Here is a 24730-nt window from a genome sequence, read left to right on the forward strand (position 1 = left end):
TGGAAATTTTTTATCCAAATTGAGTATGAACCCTGATTAAAATTTATTTTTATTCTTTTCAAAATGTTTACTTCTAACTTTTGCAAATTTTTTATAACATTATTTGCAAAATCGTGCCACATTACAGAATTTTTAATTTTACTAGCTGAAACGAAAGCAACCATTCTGGAATGACTAAACTTAAGGAAAAAAATATATTGAAAGCACAAGATTAAAAATTCTTTGCTCAAAATTCAAGGAATCAATTTGACCTACAAGTAACCAATAAATCAGTTCGAATAGTTTCACAAACAAAAAGGAAAGCTATCAATGTCACTAACAACTTTTAGACTTGAGGGAAATGAATCACCAGAGCACCTATTTTGCATAAACATTGGTGCATAATTTTACCTGGGGTTCTCTTTTTCTGATTTTTTTCTTACTATTTTTTCTTATGCAAGAGAAGCATTTCTTGAGAGGAAGGAAACCAAAGCTGTATATTTAGCACAGTCGTGTATTTGCACAGTTCGAAGAAATATTTTCTGAGTGAAAGGAGAAAATAGAAAACTTTTAAACATTTTCTACCATCATCTCCATGTTTTCATTTGTAGATATTAGTTCAGTGTATCTGTAGTACAGTAATAATTGAGACTCAGAACTTAACATCATTATTTTTCATTGTATTTATAATTAGAATATTGAAGTGGAAGTTGATGATTTTAATGCATGATTTGAAATAATAGTTTTTTGTAAAAAGTTGAACAGGTTTTAAAAAAAAAAGAAAAATTGATAATGCCTAACAAACATTTATTGACATGATATTGTCTTCTATGATTTTCTCAATGTTATTTTCTGTTTTGAGTCATGTAAAACTAGAAAAAAGTAAGGTTTACTTTTTACGTCAAGCCTTCATTTTTTGGGACCTAATTCAGGCGGTAATTTCATCTAAGATAAATAGTTTTCTTGGTATAGAAAGAGCCAAATGGTTCAAGCAGCAGCATTTACTCCAGTTTAAGATTTCAGGTTTCAAGTCATCAAGTTCATTATTTCTACCTATTATTATTGACTAAACTTGTAAAAGCATACAAAATTCATTGAACCATAGCCTTATAATAGTGGCGAGTTAGTTTGATTTAGTGCTTAGTTATTGCTCTATTGATTTTCCTACTATGGTTATAAATTGGTAAACTTAACATTAACTATTCAACAAAATTCTTTCTTGACATTTTAGTGCAATGTTGAGCTAATCTGCGGTAATGGTTTGAAGGTTATGTATGTATTTAAATTTCTCATTTTTCAAGAAATACACATTTTCTCCCTTAGGCTTTTGCTTGGTTTAGTGATCTTCTAGTTGAACATGCAGAAATTTTTTGGTCTTTATTTGCTGTGGATATGGATACAGTTTTGGCTGAACAACCTCCTGATACATGGGACAGTTTTCCAGTCTTCCAAGTGCTGAATGACTATCTCCGAGTGGATGGTAAAATATTTTTTTCTCATCTCTCTTTTGTGTATACACAGCATTGAACACAGGGCTCCCGATAGACCGCAAGACCATGAGAATCACACACTTTTAAAAGAAATCTTACTTGAAAAGTATTTCAAGGTGGGACTTTCTCTTGATTTTTTCTCATCTGTTATATTGTACAATACAATTTAAAACAATTTATATTGAACAATACAATCTCTCTCAATTTTCAAAAATTTCTTTCTAATTTCAACAGAGGTTGAGATTTTTTCACCCACATTTTTTCCTCTAATGAGAACCTTGATTGAACATTTGGCCCTTGCTGTTTTAGATACAGACCGACCCCGATTTAACGATTTCATCAGGACTGAAACTTTTATATGTTAAATTGAGATTATTTGTAATATCGGGATGTGAAAAAAAAACCTTTATCTTATCTGATAAGGACCCAATAAGCAACTGTGCAAAAATAACAAAGCCAAAAACAAACAAAGTGCAAAGTTCCCACCAATTAGCAAAATCTCTCTATTTTTCAGTCTTCAATTTGGGGTATTCCTCAATTTCGTTTTTGAGTAATCACATGTTTTCACACTTCTTAAGGATCCTGAATTATGCAGTATGTTTCTAAAATGTTTAACTACCGTGTATTTGTATCTGTTGTTTGCAGCCATTGATCGTTGTATCCTTTTTTGTATTAGAAAATTTGTGTGGAGGAAGGTTTCACCAACACCTAAGAGACACATTTGCTCCTCAAGTTGTTCGTTATGTTGATTTAATGGAGTCATCCATAGCTCAATCTCTGCACAAAGGTTATGAAAAGGAACGATGGGAACTAAAAGGGTAAGAATCAATTGAAGTACCTTTGGGTAGATAATTACTTATTATTATTACTATCAAAGACTCAAAGTTATCAAAGAAATAGTGCTTAGCTAATTGTTGAGGAATAAGATGTACACACACACACATGCATGCATAAAAACACACATAATGTTTGGAAAATTAACAATCTACAGCTAATCGTATGACCAACTCTTTTCAGTAATGATTCCCTGCAAAACTAAAAGCTGGATTCGCTCTTGCAACTTTTATAGAAATAATAAGTTCTGGATGTGTTTATTGCTTCACCCAATTGATTCTTTTTTTTTTTAAGTCGAAAGTTTATTCATAACTATTAAAGCTCTTGTCAAAATTGCATTCAGCTTTTTAACGTATGCTGTTACAGGGTGGCGACAGATCAGGGAAATCAGGGAGATCAGGGAAAAGTCAGGTAACTTTATTAATCAGGGAAAAGTCAGGGAAATATCGGGGAATTTCGAAAAAATAACAAAAAATCAGAGAAAATTGATTTTATGAAGAGAAATTTTTTTTTTTTTTTTTGCTTTACAAAATTAAGTGTCTTAATTCCCTACGCATTTTCCGCCAATTATCTGTTCAAAAATAAAGTTAAATTAATGAGGTGCGATTATACACTGCTGCATATATTGAGGCGCTACAGTTGAGGGTGCTACAGTTGCTGGGGAGTGTTTTTGCTGCTCCTGAGATAAGTGATTTTTTACTGTAATTGTTTATTTTACTACTTTAGTTTCAGTATTTTTATTGTATTTTATCATATAATTAAGTATTCTTGTACTTTTAAGTCTTATTTTTGATTTACTTGCTTTCTTAAAGTGTTTTTCTATTCTGTGTAGCTAAGCCTAAATTGTGCTGATTTCTTGTTAAGCCTGACTGCTTTGTTTAGGGTGTAACTTGTTTATTTTAATTTACTGCTTGTCTTAGGATTTAGTAATATTTGTATCTTTTACTTCCAATGCTTTCTAATTCTAATAATTAGCATTATTTCTCCAATTTTGTATTTTTGTATTGACTTTTTAAGTGTACCATTTTGAGCTAGAATGGGAGTTATATGCATAATGAAGGAGGTTAAAAGTGGTAAAGGGGACAAGTGGATTTCTTGTGACCTATGTCAGATGTTCTGCTTGTTTAAGGAGAAGGATGAGTCTGAGAAAGATTTCATTTGCACAAATTGTGTTGAACTCTCAGAAATCAGAGTTAGGATGCTTACTTTGGAGGGTGAGTTAGCATTAGGCTGTAGGCATGTAGATGGGGTAAACACTCCAGAGGGAAAGGGGGAAGTTAGCAAAAAGGAGGTTGGCATTAGCTGTGTGTTAGATAGTGGGGATATTCCAGAATTAAAGGAGGAAGTTAGTAAAAAGGATGTGGGAATTAGCTGTGTGTTAGATAGTGGGAAAATTCCAGAGGTAAAGGGGAAAGTTATTGCTGAGGCGACTGACTGGGAAACAAAGGGTATAATTTTGGGAGATTCAATGGTGCGTGAGGTGGGAAACTCAATAGGCAGAGTTACACTGATATTGCTAGTGTTCTTAATAACTTTTTTTCGAGTGTTTTTAACGATAATTGTATCTCAACAGTTGACACCAACAAGACACAAGCTATAGTACAGCTTGATGACTTTGTATTTTCCAGGGATGACGTTTTACTTCATTTGAAAAAAATTAAAGAGACTAAGGCTCCGGGGCCAGATAATATTTATCGGAAAATTTTAGTTGAATGTGCAGAGGAATTAGCAGATGTAATCGCAAACATTTTCAATGCTTCTTATAATTCGGGGACAGTGCCAGAGGACTGGAAGCTGGCTAACATTACACCGCTCTTCAAGAAAGGGTCTAAAGGGAGTGCGGGAAATTATAGACCTGTGAGTCTAACTTCGGTGGTTTGCAAAATTTTTGAAACATTGATGAAAATTAAGATAGTAAATTTTCTAGAGACTAATAATCTATTGACTAGTTTTCAGTACGGTTTTAGGAAAGGTAAATCTTGTGCAACTAATTTATTACATTTCTATGACAAAGTTACCATGGCTTTGGACAATAAGAAACCTGTAGATGTTGTTTACATTGATTTTCAAAAAGCTTTCGATAAGGTACCGCATGTTGCTCTACTTAGCAAATTAGCTGATATAGGAATAGGAGGGAAAACTTTCATTTGGGTAAAAAATTGGCTGACCGGAAGGAAACAAAGAGTAGTTGTAAGGGGAAATTATTCTAATTGGAGTGAGGTCTTAAGCGGGGTTCCTCAAGGATCAGTGTTAGGGCCTGTTTTGTTCATTGTCTTTATGAACGATATTCACAAAAATATTTCTGGGAACATGAATTGTTTTGCTGATGATGTCAAAGTTATGGGGACTGTAGAAAATGAAGAACAAGCAAATCAGCTGCAAGAGGATCTAGATCATATTACGGAGTGGGCTGATAAATGGGGTATGGCTGTTAATGTTGGGAAATGTCAAGTGCTACATTTAGGGCATGGAAATAAGTGTACAAGTTATTATTTGCAAGGTTCAGTCATTAGTCAGGCAGACAAAGTTACTGATCTGGGGGTCCTAATAAGTCAGGATTTAAAGTTTAGCCAACAGTGCAGCATTGCTAGCAACAAAGCCAATAAGATGCTTGGGTTTATCAATAGATCTATTTCAAATAAATCTAAAGAAGTTCTTCTGCCCTTATATAGAAGTTTGGTAAGACCCCATTTGGAGTATGCTGTTCAGTTTTGGTCTCCTTATCTTAAGAAAGACATTAATGTATTGGAAAGGGTTCAAAGGCGGGCTACAAGGCTAATAAGTGGACTTTCCCACTTAGATTATGATTCCAGGCTTAGAAGGCTAAAAATGTACAGTCTTGAGCAAAGAAGAGACCGAGGGGACATGATTCAGCTGTTTAAATTTATTAAAACGAAAGATGTTACGGGGCTAAAGTTTAGCACTGAAAACAGGACAAGGGGTCATTGTTTTAAGCTATTTAAATCTCAGGCTAACATGGATATTAGGAAAAATTATTATTTTAGCAGGGTAGTGGAACCTTGGAACAGCTTACCGGAAGAGGTGGTAATGAGCAAAGGAGTAGATAGTTTTAAGAGGGCCATTGATATTCACTGGGGATTGTAAATTGACTAGGACCAGTCTAGCTGGGCCCAGAGCCTGTTGCTGGTCGTCACTTTTGTATTTGTATTTGTATATTTGTGCATCTTTTTCCCTCAATGTCAAAGTGTTGAATCTTACTTATTAACCACAGGATGAAATTCCTAAGATTGCTTCTGTGTCTGTTAGGTTGTTAATTTTACCTAGCTTGAAATTTCCTTTCACGCTTTTAATGTGACGTAAAATAAACAACCATACAGGCAAAGAGGAAGCCTTCATTAATGCCTTAGCTCCTATGCCTTTATTCCAATGTCTCGAAGTGATTAGCGTACTGTAATCACGATTTCAAGAAGAAAGCTTTGGTTTTTGAATTAATACTGATAAAAGCTTAAAAGTTATTACTTCTTCATGTTTTTAATTTAATTGCTAAAATTGAACTTTCAATTTAAAAAAACTTTTTTTTGCCATTATACTATTTGCTGTCGCCACAGATTATAAGGATTTTCTTTTCTTCCGACTTGAATGATTCTTTTATTTTATAACCAGGTTGTATTCTTCTTTTATATATTTTGAAATTAACTAATTGTTTTTTTTTCTTTCTTGCATTTCTAAGTTGTTTGTTACGAAAGCAATCTAAGATTTTTTTCATTACATACTGAAATCATTTGAAATAGAGTTAACTTGTGTACTTAAGTAAATATCTTTATTTTTTATTGTTAAAATGCTGTATTCATTCATTAAAACCTATGTTCTCGATTAGGGTCATTCCATGTCAAGTGATCCTAAGTTTTTTCCCTCACCTTTTTGTATTTCTTTGAAATTTGGCTCATCGATTGTACCCTTTGAGGTAATCAAAAGTCCAAATTTTTAGATTTTTAACTATTATTTTTTTATTTATGACACTTTGATTTTTCGAAAAACCCACATTTTTTCATGGATGCTTGAACATAAAATGGATGATAACTCAGCACCAAATATAGATAAAGATTTGGTAAAAAGCATTTTAAAGTACATTAGTTGCTGTTTAATGGGACATGCAACATGACTAATTTCAAAAAAATTTTAATTTTTAAAAAATAAAATTTAAATTTTAAATTTATATTTCTCAAAAAAGGTATAATGAATTTTTTTTAAAAAATTCTCAAAAATTTGTGTGTATTTTATCTTTATTTGTGCAAAGTTTCAAGTTGGGATCTCAATGAGATCATATTTTTATGAATTTTTAAATAAAATTTGACTTATGAAATAATGACATTTTTCAGATTCTAACTAGTTAAATATGGGGTTCTTTTACGGGGGATGGTCTAGTAAGTAGTAATTAATCATGACTATGCTTGAAATGAACTGACATGACTTTGTAGATTCGTACCCCCCCCCCCCTCCGCCACACAACCACTTTTTATCTTTTTTTTTTTTTTTTCAAAACTGTATTTTAAAAAAAGCCGGCACGTAAGAGTTATAACCATAATAAACTGGGACGTACGCTGCTAAACATCAGTAGTGACTAAAGCTTATAAATGGGGGGGGGGGGGTCATAAAAGCTAAAAGTCAGAAAAACTGAAGAGAACCACTCATTTGCAGCTTTATTTTCTTTCAGAAAGTGTGACGGTAGGGGGAGGGGGGGGGGCAATCTGAAATGAAACATAACAACATGGAAGGTTATGCTCAAATTAGCAAAATTTGTTTGATCTATAACTGCTTTTAATATATGTATAAATAGATCTCGCTTCATTGCTCTGGTTTACAAGTGAAATTAAAAGAAAACTAGCATTAAAGAAAAGAAAAAACAGCTGCACTCCAAATGTTGTAGAAAGACAGTTTTCTGCGGACAGACATATGACCTGATACTTAGATTTATTTTTAGTTTAGTGTAAAAAGAATGAAACAACACGGGGGAAAACACTCCTATTTTGCTGTGATCTTGGGGCAAACTATTTCTTTCCTCCATCCAAAATTGAGAGTTGGTGCAGGGATAAGGGACGAGACGAATCATAACTTTCCTTATCAGATAGTGAAATAATCAAGTACACTTTGTGAAGTTCGGATTGAAAAAAAAAAAAACACTTGGTCTGAAAAAAAAGCATCAGGTGAAGCGTGATACTAGTATAGTGTTAATCGTATGTGTGAGTGAGTGTATGTGTGGGGGGGGGGGGGTAATACACTTTGTCTTGCTTTAAAGAACATTTACCAGCTTTTAATATGTTTTTTATTCATTTTGTTGTATTTTATTCATTCATTTATTTTTTACATTTTGAAAATAGTTTTGAAAAAAAAAATAAAAGTGATGGCCCGGGGGAGGGGGGTCTTTTTCTTACTTTAAAGAAGAACATTTACCAATTTTTAATAAGTTTACTATTCATTTTGGTTTTTTATTCATTTATTTATTTTTTACATTTTGAAAATAGTTTTCAAAAAAAAAAAAAATTAATAATAAAAGTGGGGGGGGGGGGGGGATGCCAATTTACAAATTCACGTCAGCTCATTTCAAGCATAGTTATGATCAATTACTACTTACTAGACCATCCCCAGTGAGAGAACCCCATTTTTAACTGGTTAGAATCTGAAAAATGTCATTATTTCATAAGTCAAATTTTATTTAAAAATTCATAAAAATATGATCCCATTGAGATCCCAACTTGAAACTTTGCACAAATAAAGATAAAATACACAAAAAATTTTGAGAATTTTTAAAAAAAATTCATTAGACCTTTTTTGAGAAATTTAAATTTAAAATTTAAATTTCATTTTTTTTAAATTAAGAATTTTTTGAAATTAGTCATGTTGCATATCCCATTAAACAGCAACTAATGTACTTTACAATGCTTTTTACCAAATCTTTCTATCTATATTTGGTGCTGAGTTATCTTCCATTTTATGTTCAAGCATCCATGAAAAAAAGCGGGTTTTTCGAAAAATCAAAGGGTCATAAATAAAAAAATAATAGAGAAAAAATTCTAAAAATTTGGACTTTTGATTACCTCAAAGGGTACAATCGATGAGCCAAATTTCAAAGTAATACAAAAGGGTGAGGGAAAAAATTTCCCAAATTTTGGATCACTTGACATGGAATTACCCATTAGAGAAAAGCTCCCTATGAATGGATGTCAAATTGTTTCTTCTGTTTTGTATAAATATGTCAATGAGTCATATAAGAATAACAACTTTACTTCTATTCTTTCACTATTACTTGTTATTCTTGCAACAATTATTGTACTGTTTGAAAATTTAGTTCAAAATAATTTCAATTACTTTTTAGTTCTATCATAAATACACATATGTTATTAAGAGTCATTTTAATGGTTTCTTAAAGTTCTTATGCTAAGTGATTTCTGGAAGTAAAGTATCTTTTTTTTTTTTTAAATTTTCTATAATCTTTCTGTGTAGAAATATTTAATATGCTATTTTGTAGGAGGGGGGGGGGGGGGGTTCCCCCAAAAAATTGACTTTGTATGTTTTTTAAACCATTTTATTAAAAAAGTAGCATCTTTTTAAAATATATCTTTGGTTCAACAACTTTACACAACTTAAAACGTTTAAAATACTGCATTTTATACAAACATACAATAGATTTCAAGTAGAGCAAAGAAAGGAAACCATTATCATTGGTAACGTAAATCAGGGAAATTTGGTGAACTTAATCAGGGAAAAGTCAGGGAACTTTTTTTCACAGTTCCTGTCGCCACCCTGTGTTATCTGTTCGCCTTTTTAAAAAAAAAGTGCATGAAACAGCTGCTCATTCAGAGTGGTTTTTATTGGATATTGTAAGGATTTTCAAGCTAAGCAAGAAAGGTTTTTGTTTACAGCATCATTCAAGTCAAAAAGAAGTTTCATTTTTTATTATCACAATTGGATTTCAGTTTACTTCAAACACCTCCCATATAAACTCAGCAAAGTCTACCGTATTTTTGGGAGTAAGCAACGTGGCACATACAAGAAAAAAAGTAAAAAAATTGCTGGTTGGTGCGGTGCAGATAACGAGTGTGTCGGATACAGTGTCTTTTTTTAATTTTCAAGTAAAAAAAAGTTTTAAGTTAAAAAAAAAATTGAAAATGCTGCTAATAGATGGCACCACATCATTTCCTTTCATTTTGCGAAATCCTTTGACCTAGTTCGACAAGTAAAGAGGAGGGAGAGAAGGTAAGTCAGCAATTGCACGTGTTTCACTGAGGAGAGAAACGCTGATCGACGTGAGCGAGGAAGCCTTATCGCGTGAGAGCAATGGGGTCAGGAAATCCTTTGACCTTGGGCAACAAATAAAGCAAAGGGGGAGAGGGAAGGTGAGTCGGAGATTGCACTTGTTTCACTGAGGAGATAAATGCTGATCCACGAGCAAGCCTTATCGGGTCGGAGCAAAGGGGTCAGGGAGAGGAGCATTGTAAGCAAAAGTACTAGTAAGGGAGGGGGATAAATGTCCAGTTTTGTAAAGGGAATTTACCACGCCCCTCAGAAAAGTGGGTTGATTGGGATAGTCAAGCAAAATAGTCGTTCGTGCATTCTTGGCTTATCTTTTTACCAAACTGTTTCAGAGTTGCTTTTGAAATGGCTCCTAAATGATTGAAAAGTTATACTGCAACTTTTAAGTTTATTGTAATAAAGGCAGAAGTAATTGGAAATCGACTTGCTGTCAGAGAGTTAGGCATTGATGAGAGATGCGTTTGCCATTGGAAATCGGATAAATTAACCATCGAAAGTGATGGCCAATCGAGGGATGCCGAACCGCCAAAAGTGCAAAATGGAGGTTTTTAAAAATATTTCATTATTGTTAATTAAAAATACTAAAGAGAAATAAAAAAAAATTTCTATTTACATTTAATCCAGCTTTCTTTACTACTGATTGTGCTTTTAAGTTGTTTAATGTGTTGTTTATCTTAAGAAAGATATTAATGTATTGGAAAGGGTTCAAAAGTGGGCTACAAGGCTAATAAATGGACTTTCCATGGGTGCAAGACCTTCCGTCTCAGGACGGATTTTCGTCTTGACAAAATTTTCGAGACGGAGGTCGGGACGGAAAGAAATTCAATGATTTTCTTTTAATTTTGAATGAAAAAAGAAAAATTGAGTGTTTGAAAAATATGCTTTAATATTACTGGACCGTTCCATAACCACGAATTTACATCGACATTCTCTCGGTTTTCAGCCATGTGCTTGTTTTGTTTGCAACGTGCTTTTGGAGAAGTGACTTTTCGGCTCGCGCCGTTTGACTTTTTTTAGGACTATTTGTTTGACTATTCTCCCTAATTTTTCGAAGCAATCGGCTCTAATTGAAAATTTAGCCTTTTCTCATGCTATTTTCGATCATCCTTTCGTTTTTTTCATTTGTGGTTTTTTTTTTTTTGCAAACTTGACACGCATAAATGAAAATTATGTACGCTCTTAAAATGTCTTAAGAGTTGAATCTGCATCACTGATTGAGAGTGATTGCTGACAAGATGAAATATTTTCGCCACAGTAAAGGGCGTCCACATACCATGTAAAACAGAAACTTATCAAGACTTTTAAGATTTTAATGAAAATGGGAATTTTGGAAATAATCGAGGGGGGGGGGATTTCTAGCTGGTTGGAAACACCGATGGGCAAACCGTTCCTGCATTTTTGACAATGACTTGAGGAATCATTAAATTCTAATGTCATCAATTCGAACACTCGCTAGAATGGAAATATGGGTAGGGGGAGGGAGAGAAAGGAAAGGAGAAAAATAACGGCAGCACGAGTTTGCGAAAAATTGCTGCTCTTGCAAAGAGGGTAATCTGTCCGCAAATTAACCCACGATACTAAGGTCTTAAAACGTTGATATCTTGGACAATCTAGGGGGTGTGGGGTTACTCACGGGTTACAGTAAAAAATATAAAAAATATCGAAAAACTGAATTGAAAATTTTTTTGAAGCTAGGAGTGGTTCGATATTTCTCCAGTGCAAACTTTTAAAAATTTAAAAGTCAAAAAGTTTTAGGCTGTCTCTAATGATATAAAAGTGGGTTTTAAAAAAGAATCGAAGACTGGAGTCTTAAAAACACTAATTTAGGCAATCTTTGGTGAATTTATGAGAGATGGTTTTGGTGTTCTAACATGAAAATGTTTTGTAGCTGATGTATTAAAAACTATTTGAGGCTATACTTAAATGACTTAAGTTAAAGGGCATTTGCGACCCTCTCCCGAAAACTGTTTGTAATGGAAGTCTTAAATCTTTTAGGCTGTCTTTGGCAATGTCAAGAGGGAGGGAGGGAGGGGGCTCTCTTTAGGGGCGAAATTCCGAAACTGGAGTCTTAAAAGCGCAACTTTGAACCGTCTTGGGGTTCGGGGTTCTTCTTTCCCAAAAAATATTCAAAGCTGAAGTATTCAGAACTCAGCTTTAGGTAATCTTTGGAAGACTTAAGAAGAGGGAATTCGAAGGCTTTCTCTCAATACGTTTCAGAATTTAAATTCTTAAATCTTCGGTGATGAAAAGGGGAAACCGCAAATTTTAGTAAAATTTAATGAACTTAGAGGAAAGAGTTCGGGGGGGGGGGGGGGGTCTCTCTCCCTGAAGTATTGAAATGCTATTTTGGCTATTTTTGAGTGAGTTAAGAGTTAGGGAATTCAGGGGTCTTTCTCGAAACATTTTCGAAATTGAAGTCTTAAAGCTTTGGGTTGTCTTTGGCGATGTTTGGAAGGGAGTTGCTCTCTCAATAGAAAAATAAATCTTAAACAAAAACTTACACTGCGTTTAGTAAACACAATGAGAGGGGGGGGGGGTATTCCGCACCCCCAGCCCGAAACATTTTAGTTTCTGAAATTTTAAGAGCTTTGTTTTGGGCTATCTTTGGATGACTTAAGGGGGAAGGGTGTAGGAAGATTTTTTCAAAAAGTTTCCAAAATTAAAGTATTAAAATTTTTAGGCGGTCATAAGTCATGTTTATAGGTAAGAGGGGTACTATTCTTACAAAACAATTTAGAAACTGAAGCCTTAAAAATTGAAATTTAGGACATTTGTGGTGAACTCAGAGGAAGGGGTTCGGGAGTTCTCATCTGAAAATTCTTTGATGCTGAAATATTTAAAGCGCCACTTTAGGCTATATTTGAGTGCCTTAAGAGGGATGTGATTCGGGAAACCTGCCTGGAGTTAGGATTCAGTTCCCCTATTTCTTTTTTTAATTAATGAATGTTGGAAAGGGTACCTTGTTTAAAAAATATATCTACTTCACTGAAGCGATTTTTTATTGCTAATTTCACCACCTGCTATCTTATAAAAGAATTCTTTTTCAAATGAAGACTGTGGGGGAATGGTGACAGTTCATTATCATTAGTCGGCCTTACCCTTCCCCCACGTTTCCTTCTTTTCTAGTTTGTTGGCGCTACCTTGGGTAGACTTTCGAATCAGAACTGATTTATGTTGCAAAAGTGAAAATCTTGTCCTAAGAGATTTTATTGTTACAACAAAAATGTTTAGGATCGGCAAAAAACTAATGGTGGAGTGCTGCAAACGCTTTTATCCCTTACATTATCCAACATAGTCTAAAATTGCGTTTTTGAAACTTCAATTTCGAAATATTGCCGAAGGAGGGTTGCTGAACTCCATCCCTTCAATAGTGCATTCAAAAAGAGTATAAATCTTATAAAATTTAAATTACAATTTCGTTTTTAAATCTTCGATTTCGGGAAAGCCCATAGCGTCCCCCCCCCCTTTCTTTAATATTTTTTGAAGGTTGCCCAATATTGTGATTTTGGGACTATCAGTTTGAAATAATTGATGTAAGAGTCCCTGAACCCCTCCTTTCCCTGAACTTTACCAAAATGGCCTACTACAGCGTTTTTTGGACTTCAATTTGAAAAAATTTCTGAGGGAGAGCCCCCAGACCCCCCCCCTTTATTGCCGGATTTTAGATTTTTTAGAACTATGATGTCAGAACACTTAAATATTACAATTTTAAGGCTTAAAATTTAAATCAAACAGATTCCAAAACTGGCATTGTTAAAATCTGCAACATTTATACATACAAATTTTTCCTTAAGCCCGCATGCGGGCGAGGGGAGGGGGGCTGAAAATATTTTCCATCTTGAACACATCGCCAAACTTGCACCCATGGGGCTTTCTCAGTTAGACTATGATTCCAGGCTTAAAAGACTAAAAATGTAGTCTTAAGCAAAGAAGAGACCGAGGGGACATGATTCAGTTGTTTAAATTTATTAAAATGAAAGATGTTACGGGGCTGAAGTTTAGCACAGAAAACAGGACAAGGGGTCATTGTTTTAAGCTATTTAAATCTCAGACTAACATGGATATTAGGAAAAATTATTATTATAGCAGGGTAGTGGAACCTTGGAACAGCTTACCGGAAGAGGTGGTAATGAGCACGGGAGTAGATAGTTTTCAGAGGGTCATTGATCTTTACTCAGGATTGTAAATTGACTAGGACCAGTCTAGCTGGGCCCAGAGCCTGTTGCTGGTTGTCACTTTTGTATTGTATTTGTATTTATAATGTGTGAGGTTGTAAATATATAATAGTTTGTTTAGCTTGTGTGTTGCTTTTAATTCAAGAACTTTCTACGAATTTATGCACAAAATTTGATGGTTTTTAGATTCTCCATGCATAGCACTTTATAATCTATTGCTCTAAACATTCAAAGTAAAAGTTAGTTTACCAATAACTGCAAAAAGTAAATCTGTACATTGAAGAAACTACACATTATAAAATAAGTGTAATTTATAAATGTTAGTCAAATGAATTAATACAGTGAGCGCAGGGTAACTGGATCAGTGGTTAATTCAACCAGCCGCTTTAACGAATCAAATCCTCAACAACATAACAAAATCCTGCTTTAATGTTATAAAACTGTTAGATATTTGAATCAAACACATGCTGCTTAAATGAATTAAGCACATGTGACTAACCATTTTCCACAAACAGATGGTGCATCATTGCAATCTTTTTCTTTTTGGTAAAATGAAATTTTTTAAAAATTTGTTTGAAAATAGGTAAAAAAAGAGAGGCAGACTGTTGTGTTACACTGTTCTAATGCGTTTTCTCAGAAAAAGCCAAACAAAATTAGTGGGACTGAGACAGACATGGTGTTGACGGGATTTGTACACTCTAAGTTATTTCCCTAGTAGCGTTAATATTGGAGCAACAAGGTTCAGTTCTGAGAACTAATGGCAGTTTTATGACACTGAAAAAAGAGTGTCTAAATTAATTGCTACCTATTTTTAATAATCAACAGCAGATACACTTTTCAAAGCACTTAAGTTTAAATTTGAATTTTGTAGTTGCTTTTCATTCTATTTTGCAAGAAAAATCTTTAAATAATCAAAAAATAATGAATATTTGGAGTGAACCGCATACTTCTAGTGATGCTTTATCTTGTTTGACTAAAAGTTAAATGAAGTTCTTGTATGTAGAATTCTGCATTTAAATATTAATCATTATCCACTTTTGAATCAGCTGATTTATTAAATCAAAACTTTGAAACAAACGTGATTAATATCAATGGTGATCGCTGTATTAGTTTAAGAAGTAACAAACCAATTTTTATTGTGTAATTACAATGTAGGATTTGAAATTAGTTGTTATTAGAGTAAGTTATATTAATATGATTCAATTTCAGGCACGGATGTATTACGTCAGAGGATTTATTTTGGAAATTAGATGCTCTTCAGTCTTTTATACGTGATTTACATTGGCCTGATGAAGTTTTTGCCAAACATTTAGAACAAAGACTAAAACTCATGGCTTGCGATATGATAGAGTCTTGTATTAACAGGTATAAAAACAAATTTCTTTTTTGCAATTGATTTTATACTTGAACAGATTTAGCTTTAGTTATTCCAATATCTGGAACACACTGCTAAAATATTTATATGTTTGAACACGAAACCAATGATCAAAGTGTTGTGGTGTAACCATTTTTGTTGTTAAAGATCACCTCTTCTCAAAAAGAGCAAATGCATACAAATTGCATGATCTGCTTGAGGAAAGGCAGGGTTCGTACGGGTCATGGAAATCCTGGAAAGTCATGGAAAAAAAATTAACAAATTTCAGACCTGGAAAAGTCATGGAAAATTGAAATTTTCATTCAAAGTCATGGAAATTTATTTAGAGTCATGGAAAAATGTCCTGGGCAAAGATAAATCAGCAGTTGCTTAAAGAACATTCGACATTTTGAGTGATTTAACAATATTGCACATAAAAGCTATTAAAACTGGACAATTAAACGATCCCAAAAATTAATCTAAATTTTGAAATGTCATTGCATCCACTTCTGTACCAGCCACACTTCATATTTTTTGCAATGCGATTTTACTGCTTGTACATCACTCATTTGAAGTTACATTATTTTCAACATTTTTTATATTTTATATTCTGTGGTAGCGAACTTGCACGTTCTTGATTTTTGCCACACGCACACAAAAAACGCAATTCAATTGCATCCGTGTTCGTTTCCATAACTTGTATAAAATTTATTTTTAAATTTATCTTAATTTGTTGAAGATTTAAAAAAATAAAAGACATAAGTCAGGTGATAGAATACATAAATAGGGGAATTCTAATACCCTAAAACAGTAGTGCCCAACATATGGCTCGCAAAACTGATCCATGCGACCCACTGCTATGTTCAATGTCAAGAATCAAACACTATGTTCCAGAATTTCTGAACCTATTAATTTTTATGCATTTAAAAATGTGCAAATAAGTAAACAAGTAGATTTGAATCGGAAGATATATTCACTACTGAATGTGTTTTTTAAATAGATATCTGGTTTAGAAACATGAATTTAGTAAAGAATGTTTCTTTACTTTGAAGAGTCAAAGTACTGTCAAGTTATTCGGATGATTAAATGCACTGTTACACTAAAGCCTTTTGAAGCAAATTTATTGAAATTTAGCAATAACTCATTTAACCTTTGTCCCATTCATTATCATTCTGCCTGTTTATAAACAAAAATACATATTAAAACCTACACATTTAAGCATCATTATATTTGATTCACTGTATTTTTACTTTACTTAAATTTATATGAAGAAGACATATACGAAGTTTAGTTTTTTAGGAGTACACTGATTGGTTTTCAATTATTAAGAGCCATTATTTTGAAGTTCAGACAAGGTGTGGCAGTGACCATTTTTGATTTTTATAATTTTTTTATATGTCAAAGTAGGTCATGAGAAGTGAACATTCTGAAATTTTGAGCCTTCCAAAAAAATTTTTTCTTCGCTCGTTAAAAATTCCCAAAGTTTGACGTTTTGCAGCGCTTTTTAGAAAAATTCTAAAAGTCGTGTTTCAGTGCGCTTTAGCTCTTTACAGAAACACCACCCCATGGTTATGTTTATATTTATTGGTTGTACTGTATCTAGTGATGATGACTTCATAGTTATTTTGGTTGGGGGTTGTTGCTTTCTTCAGATAAGGGGTCGCAAAGTATGGATTTTATCCGTTTTCGCGCAAGTTGAACCTGCGTTATTTCCCCCAAAAAGCCACCCCCCGAAAAAATGTAACAAATACTGTAAGTTTATACTATGAAGAGAGTAAATGGCTCAAAATTTGTTTGAGGTTAAATTTTTTTTAGGAGAAAAATACCCTGATATTTTTCAAATTATCAAAAATTGTGCTTTTTTGATCGCAATTAACTCAAAACAGCATCACTAGGAAAAAAAACCTTTTATATATTATGGTACCTGGCTATGTGTAAAACATCATGAAAAAGAAAGCAGCATGGGATCTCTTCTTGTTTTCCAGAAAATAATTTTTTTTGTAGCTCATTTTATGCGTTTTCTCGTACGTAAAACATGTGTCCAGTATGCAGATTAGATCTTCTAAAACTTTAAGGATGTAGTAAGAATGTATATATGTGTGTATAGAGAAAGAAAAAGACTAGTAATACTTTATTTTTCTGATTTTTACAAATTGATGGTATTTTAATTGCAGGTAATTCAGAAAACGATAAATCCATATATATATATATATATATATATATATATATATATATATATATATATATATATATATATATATATATATATATATATATATATATATATAAATATATAAATATCATGAACAATATCTGCTTCACTTTCCTCTAAATGTCTATTTTCTATGTCATCTTCAAATACCTCTAAAAGGCTGTCAGTTCTTGATAAATCAGTATTATTCGCTTTTTCTTGCTTGGGATATCAGCTAAAAACAGTTTGAATTTGACTTTTTGTCAGATATTCGTTCGGTTGGGATATTTTTATGTCTTCAATCATCTCTGTTCTCATTGCATGTTCTACTTGGTCGGACGTCTGTTTTCTGCCGTTTTTTTACCATAAAGGAACTTTTCATAAAGAAATTCTATTTGTTTCAATGAAAATTGTGTACTTTTACGAGTTGGGAGAGCCCACCCCTCACATGAGATTTCCAAAATGTTTTCTTCTTTGTTTTCTCTTTTGTTGCAGAACATGCAATGAGAATAGAGATGATTGAAGACATAAAAATATTCCAACCGAACGAATATCTGACAAAAAGTCAAATTGAAGCTGCTTTTAACCGATGTACAAAGGAAAAAAAAGCGGATAATACTGATTTATCAAGAACCGACAGCCTTTTAGAGGTATTTGAAGATGACATAGAAAAAAGGCATTTAGAGGAAAGTGAAACTGATATTGTTCATGATATTTCTTCCATTGCTACGGACATAAATAAGAAAGAATTATTTTGGGATTGATACGATAAATCTATATATATATATATGTATATATATATATATATACACACACACACATATATATATATATATATATATATATATGATATCGATTTATCGTTTTCTGAATTACCTGCAATTAAAATAACATCAATTTGTAAAAATCAGAAAAATAAAGTATTACTAGTCTTTTTCTTTCTCTATACACACATATATACATTCTTACTACATCCTTAAAGTTTTAGAAGATTTAATCTGCATACTGGACACACGTTTTACGTATGAGAAAACGCATAAAATGAGCTACAAAAAAAATTATTTTCTGGAAAACAAGAAGAGATCCCATGCTGCTTTCTTTTTCATGATGTTTTACACATAGCCAGGTACAATAATATATAAAAGGTTTTTTTTCCTAGTGATGCTGTTTTGAGTTAATTGTGAACAAAAAGCACAATTTTTGATAATTTGAAAAATATCAGGGCATTTTTCTCCTAAAAAAAATTAAACCTCAAACAAATTTTGTGTCATTTACTCTCTTCATAGTATAAACTTTCAGTATATGTTACATTTTTTTCGGGGGGTGACTTTTTGGGGAAATAACGCAGGTTCAACTTGCTCGAAAACGGATAAAATCCATACTTTGCGACCCCTTATCTGAAGAAAGCAACATCCCCCAACCAAAATAACTATGAAGTCATCATCACTAGATACAGTACAACCAATAAATATAAACATAACCGTGGGGTGGTGTTTCTGTAAAGAGCTAAAGCGCACTGAAATGCGACTTTTAGAATTTTTCTAAAAAGCGCTGCAAAACGTCAAACTTTGGGAATTTTTAACGAGCGAAAAAAATTTTTTGGAAAGCTAAAAATTTCAGAATGTTTACTTCTTATGGCCTTCTTTGAGATATAAAAAAATTAGGAAAATCAAAAATGGTCACTGCCAAAATTTCCGTTTTTTGTCTGAATTTCAAAGTAATGGCTCTTAAATGCTTGGATGAGATAGTGGCATTAACGTGGAAGTTTTGCTAATGCTCATTTTCAAAAAATGGCAAGTTTCGTATTAAATAGTACTATTCTCTTCATGTAACAAGGTCATTAAAAATTTTATGAAATCATGAAAAAGTCTTGGAAAAGTCATGGAATTTTTTCATCCAAATAGAGTGTGAACCCTGGAAAGGTCATTTCAAGAAAATTTGTTGCAAACTCAGAAAATTTTACTGAACCGGTCCATCCTCTAAAGAGGGTATTTAATTTTCTCAATAACTTCAGGTCATTTTGATGTAGTGATGCTCTAAAATTTGAAAAAAATTCAGAGCATCACAACATCAAATGGGAGAAAATTTAGAGAATATTTTACCGACAAAGAAAATATTAAAAAATCGACCTGTATTTCAGGACTGGAAAGTATTAAAACTGAAACCTATGTGGAAGGATAATAGATAATTTCAGGCACTTTTCTGATAATATGCATTGCTATTAAGTATTTTGAATTTACAATTTATGTTATGTAATATGTCGATTTAGTGTGTATCTAATGTGTAAATTAAATTGTAGGACATTGCAAGCTTTTCAACAGTGGCAGAAAAAGGGTAGTAAGTGGACTAGTACAGACTATATTGTTCCTTCAGAAATGTGCGCAATGATAAATGTAGTTCTTGAAGCCAAAAATCAGGTAAGCTTACAATATATGTGTCTTCTTGAATGTCTACTGAAAAGTTGTAAGTTTTGTTCTTAGCTTATGTCTGAAATAACTTTATGCTTTTAAAATGCTTCTTTAGATCAATTCTGTTATGCTAATGGTTATTAATCTGTTTTTTTAGTCCCTAAAACTGTGTACTGTTGAAGGAGTAGACTTGGTATGTATGCATTTTACATAAAAATTATCTTTCATTGTAGTAAAGTTCAGATCAGGTTAAGATTAACAAATCTTCAATAAAATCTAATTAAACTGTTTTATTATTTTATGTGAATGTATTTTATAGAGGCATACTTTAGAGACTCATTTAATTGTAAAGCATCAATATGTATAAAGGAGACTTTGTTTGTTTCTTGTTTGTGCCTGATGCCCTGTTGATCCCATAGCACCTACAGCCCTGAAACTTGGTACACAATTTGAACCTACCTCAGAGCCCTTTTTCTAAAATTTGAATTAGTTTCTTTTAAATTAACTTATTAAGCTGAGTCCTAGTCAGTTTAAACTCAGTCCTAGTCAGAACCTAGTCCTAGTCCAGTCCTAACAGGTTCTAAGCAGTTAAAGTCCAGTCCTGAAGTTGGAACTGGAGATATAAGCACTTCCAATTTAGCCAAATTTCAAAGGCGAAATCAATTCACATTAATTTATATTATGCAAAATGTGCAGAAATTTCATTCAACAAAGTTATTTTTAAAAAAGTTAACTGGGGTCCTTTCTGATTTTATTGCACATTTTAATTCAATAAGAGATGAGATTTTTCTTTTCTTACTTATCTTATTCATTGATTATCTTGTTGTCAAAGGTGCCAATTTGGGGGGGGGGGCAAGGAGGGGCTCAAGCCCCCCTTTAAAATTTGAAATTTCTTGCTTTTAGTACTTTTTTCTTTGCAAAAATGTAAAAACATTTCTTCTCCAGCAATTAATGAATAAGTTATTAAAGATATCAAATTTTAATAACTCTAATCTGTACTGAAATCAGTTTCTATAGGGAAAATTTCCTGTAAACCATGAGGAAAATATCTGAGCCCCCGCCCCCCCCCCCCTAAAATTTTGCATATGGGCGCCCTTGCTTGTTATATGTGTCCTTCATACCAAATTTCATTCAAATCAGAAAGGTAGAGATCAAGAAAGTGATTGATCTAACATGGAATTGCTCTTTACTTATCTAAGTTGCGTTTTATCCTTCAATTTTATAAATATAAGTTGAATGTTTCAATGTTTATAAGTATTAACTTACACAACTTATATTATTAAATTACTCAACTTATATAATTTCAGCATCAGTATCATGCAAAAATTGATGAAATGGTTGACAAAAGCTTGAATCAAATGATGTCAGGGCTCATTGCAAAGGTAATTTTCGTTTTTTAAATGAGTTTTGTAAGTTTCATATGATTTGGAGTATGATTTCATTCATTTTTTTGGTGTAAATAAACTATCTTAAACTTATAAAATAATTGTGATCATATATAAACCCAAATAAATAAATAAATGAAACAGTGTCTTGATAATTACACTGTAACGAGATGTAACATCCATTAAAGCATAGGATATTTATAAGTTACTTATGCTCAAAATCCACTTCTATCAAAGTGTGATAGGCATTTGGAAATGCTTTCAAAAAGCACGTCCTCAATTTTGTGGTCATTTTCACTCTACCTTGACACCCTCAGAGACCACCCGCACCTACCAATTACTTGGTTTATCGGTTTTAAATGCTCAGATAAATCTGAGCAAGTGGGTCTCTGAGGAACTTTATTTAATTACATAAAAATACAGGAAAAATACATTGTTATCTGTTACAATTTTGATTTGCTTTTGACAAAAATTTTGGTACTTTAACATTATTATATGTAATAAAGTAGACAAAACCAATGCATAAAAGCTTTACAATGATAAATTAAACATAAACCACATTAGAGAGTTGTTGCGTTACAGAAGATAACGTGTTAAAGTAGAAAAAACCCTGAATTTAAACGGTATCAACTATTGAAGAAAGAAAAAATTTGTGTATTAATCAACGCCTTGAAACATGAAGCCTTCATTAGACAATAGACTGAAAATGGAGTTAAGTCTGATGCGGGTATGATGTTGTGAACAGGCAATTAATATGTTCTTATTGAGTGAAAGACTATGATTACGTCTGATATGCAAATGCGATGTTAGTGGACAGAAAAAAATGTAATGTTCCGGAGAACCTAATTCGCCGCAAGAGCAATTAGCAGAATCAGAAAGGTTAAATCTGTGAAAATATTGTGGGAATGGTCCATGGCCAGAAAAGAAAATTGTCTCAAACCTACTTTTAATGAAGGAAGAAAAACAAACGGTGGGGAAGAATTTGAAGACTCTTTGTCCAGTATCCGCTTCATTCCACCTAAATTGCCAGTCATCTAGTGTTTGTTTTTTAATGTATGAAATTAGTGAAGATTTTGGAAGAGGAATAGATGAAGAAGGAAACTGCGGGTCGTCAGCTGCAGTTCTTGCTAAGCGATCAGCCAGATTGTTGCCGACGTCCCCAGAATGCCCTTTTACCCAATGAATTGAGACAGAAGAATTACCTAATAATGACTGTTGAATATCAGATACTGATTTATTCCGTTGAAGAGGATTTTTAATTGCTAAGAGAGAAGACTGACTATCCGAAAATATTTGAATGGAATCAGCGTTAAGTGAATTTGAGAATTTTAATGCTTGATGAATAGCAAATAATTCTGCTTGAAAAATACTATCATCGGGATGAAGTCCGATACTCCAAGACGATGAAAGAGTTTCGCCCTCAAAATAAGCATATGCTGATGCTGTACCGGTGGAAGTGCGAGAACCATCTGTGTATAAGCGATGAAAGGAAAGATTTGTAGAATTGGAATTTATTGAGATTGGATAATCTTTGATTTGTAGATGTGAATTGGAAAACCATTTAGGTGCAGGAGTTTCAAAATCTGAAGGTGAATAAGTAGTTCCATCTAGAATAATCTCTGCTGATTCTATTCCCATTTTCCAAATCCATACTTTTTCCCTTACTGTTAGTTCTATTGGAGGAATACCAGTCAAGGTTTGCAAAGCGGTGTGCGAGCAAGTTCTGTATGCTCCGGTTATAGTGAGAAGTGCCCTGCGTTGAAGAGTTAGCAATGGCTTTTCTAGTTTAACTGGTAAACATCTACCCCACAATCCTGCTGCATAAAGTATTGTACTTTCAAAAATTTGAGTGTAAATCAGTCTTCTTTCTGCCATTCGAATCCCCCAGTTTCTACCTGCTAGGCGTTGCAGACAGCTTTGCTTATAGAAAGTTTTGTGCTTAATCCAATCTATGTGGGCATTCCACGTTAGATATTGATTAAAATGTAGACCAAGATACTTTAAAACTTTTGTTCGTTTAATAAACTTGTTACCCAGACGTAAAATGGGGGGACGAACCAGATTGCGAGGAACTTTAAAAGGAAGAGCCATAGTTTTGCTTTCTGAAGCTTTGAGATTATGTTCTAGGAGCCAATTATGGAAGATTTTCAGAGAAAAATTGGCATTAGCTTGAAGAAGTTCCCTAGTGCGTCCGTAGACTAAAAGGAGAAAGTCATCAGCGAAGGCTTGCACCTTAGTGTGTTCCGGCCATGGAGCTGATAACAGCGAGGCTGCCACTAAATTCCATAGCTCGGGACCGCTACAAGAACCCTGTGGACAACCTTTTGTTTGTGGAATTTTAAGAAAACCATTTGTGGAATTTATGAAAATGAACCTATTTGAGAGAAAGCTAGAAAAAAGATTATAAATTGATGATTCACAGTTAGTTTGAAGCAGATAGAATAAAATTTTGGTCCAGGGCAGGTTGTCGAATGCTGATACAATATCAACTGATATTGCAACCATTAATTCCCCGGAACGAATACCATTTTGAATGTTAGAATAAAAATTAGCTAAAGCATGTTCAGTGGATCTTCTTGGTCCAAAACCATACTGATCTGGATGATGATATCCGTTAAGGGTTAAATAACTTTGGAGCCGAAAAAGCATGACTTTCTCCAAGACTTTCGAGATAGTGGTAATAGTATAATAGGGCGAAAAGAAGAGAATTCTCTTGGGTCTTTCCCATCTTTAAGGAACAAAATGAGTACTCCTTCTTTGAATAAAGTTGGAAAATGACCTAGAGTATAACAGGTGTTGAATAAATTGCTAATAAAATATGGAAAAGTCTCATGAAAGGTAGTCCAAATAATTGCGTCAAGTCCATCTTTACCCGGCACTTTCTTTTTGGGAATAATTTTAAATGCATAATCAATTTCTTGTATTGTGAAGGGAGTTGATAATCCATGTGAAATATTTCTATGATTATTTATTGGGATAGCTGAAGAATCTTGAGAGGCTGGATAAAAATGATTTAAAAGATCTTGAAGAAAAGAGTTTTCTGTCTCATATTGAGGGAATCTTTCTTGCATCTGAACAGGAGTAAAATACTTGCCGAAAGCTATTTTGTATGGTTTCCCAAAAGATTTATTGCTGTTTGTGCAGAAATTTTGCCAAGATTTTCTTTTGGAAAGACGGATTTCTTTTTTATATTTTGCTAATATTTTTTTATAAATATTTTTATAGTAAATGAGCATATTTGGGTCATTGCAGTGTTGAAATCTTCTTCTTGCTGCTCTAGTTTGATTTTTTAGTGAAGAAAGACCTTTGTGCCACCATGTTGCTGGACTTGCGATTGTAAAATATTTCTTTTTAAAGGAGTCATTTGCGTATTCTTGTATTATTTGTACTAAAGTAGATACGTAACTATCAAGTTCAGCGGTATTCGGAATTGTTGGTAAGATTGGAATTATTGGTGGTATTTTTTGTTTTAAGCATCTTCTAAATTTAGCTGTGTTGTATGAAGTTTTATACCTAATGAAGCGAGATTTTGAAAAAGCAGCTTGGATTTCAACTATTATATATTTATGATCACTTAGAGAAATTTCTTGACTTATTGACCATAAGATAGGGAGGCGAAAGTTTCTTCCGAACGTTAAATCA

At 33.0% G+C, this 24730-nt stretch overlaps 1 protein-coding gene across 1 annotated transcript in view; it reads left to right on the top strand.

The window, feature by feature from the left end:
• LOC129229912 (calcium-dependent secretion activator 1-like) overlaps positions 1 to 24730 on the top strand; it is a 168923-nt gene that overhangs the window by 120689 nt on the left and 23504 nt on the right. Inside the window, exons 20-25 of the mRNA XM_054864293.1 lie at positions 1303 to 1459; positions 2146 to 2287; positions 14960 to 15115; positions 19595 to 19712; positions 19861 to 19896; positions 21011 to 21085. Of these exons, the coding sequence (XP_054720268.1) occupies positions 1303 to 1459; positions 2146 to 2287; positions 14960 to 15115; positions 19595 to 19712; positions 19861 to 19896; positions 21011 to 21085 (684 nt within the window). The remainder of the gene's footprint in view (positions 1 to 1302; positions 1460 to 2145; positions 2288 to 14959; positions 15116 to 19594; positions 19713 to 19860; positions 19897 to 21010; positions 21086 to 24730) is intronic.

Source organism: Uloborus diversus, chromosome 9 (assembly GCF_026930045.1).
Source record: "Uloborus diversus isolate 005 chromosome 9, Udiv.v.3.1, whole genome shotgun sequence".
Lineage (NCBI taxonomy): Eukaryota > Metazoa > Arthropoda > Arachnida > Araneae > Uloboridae > Uloborus > Uloborus diversus.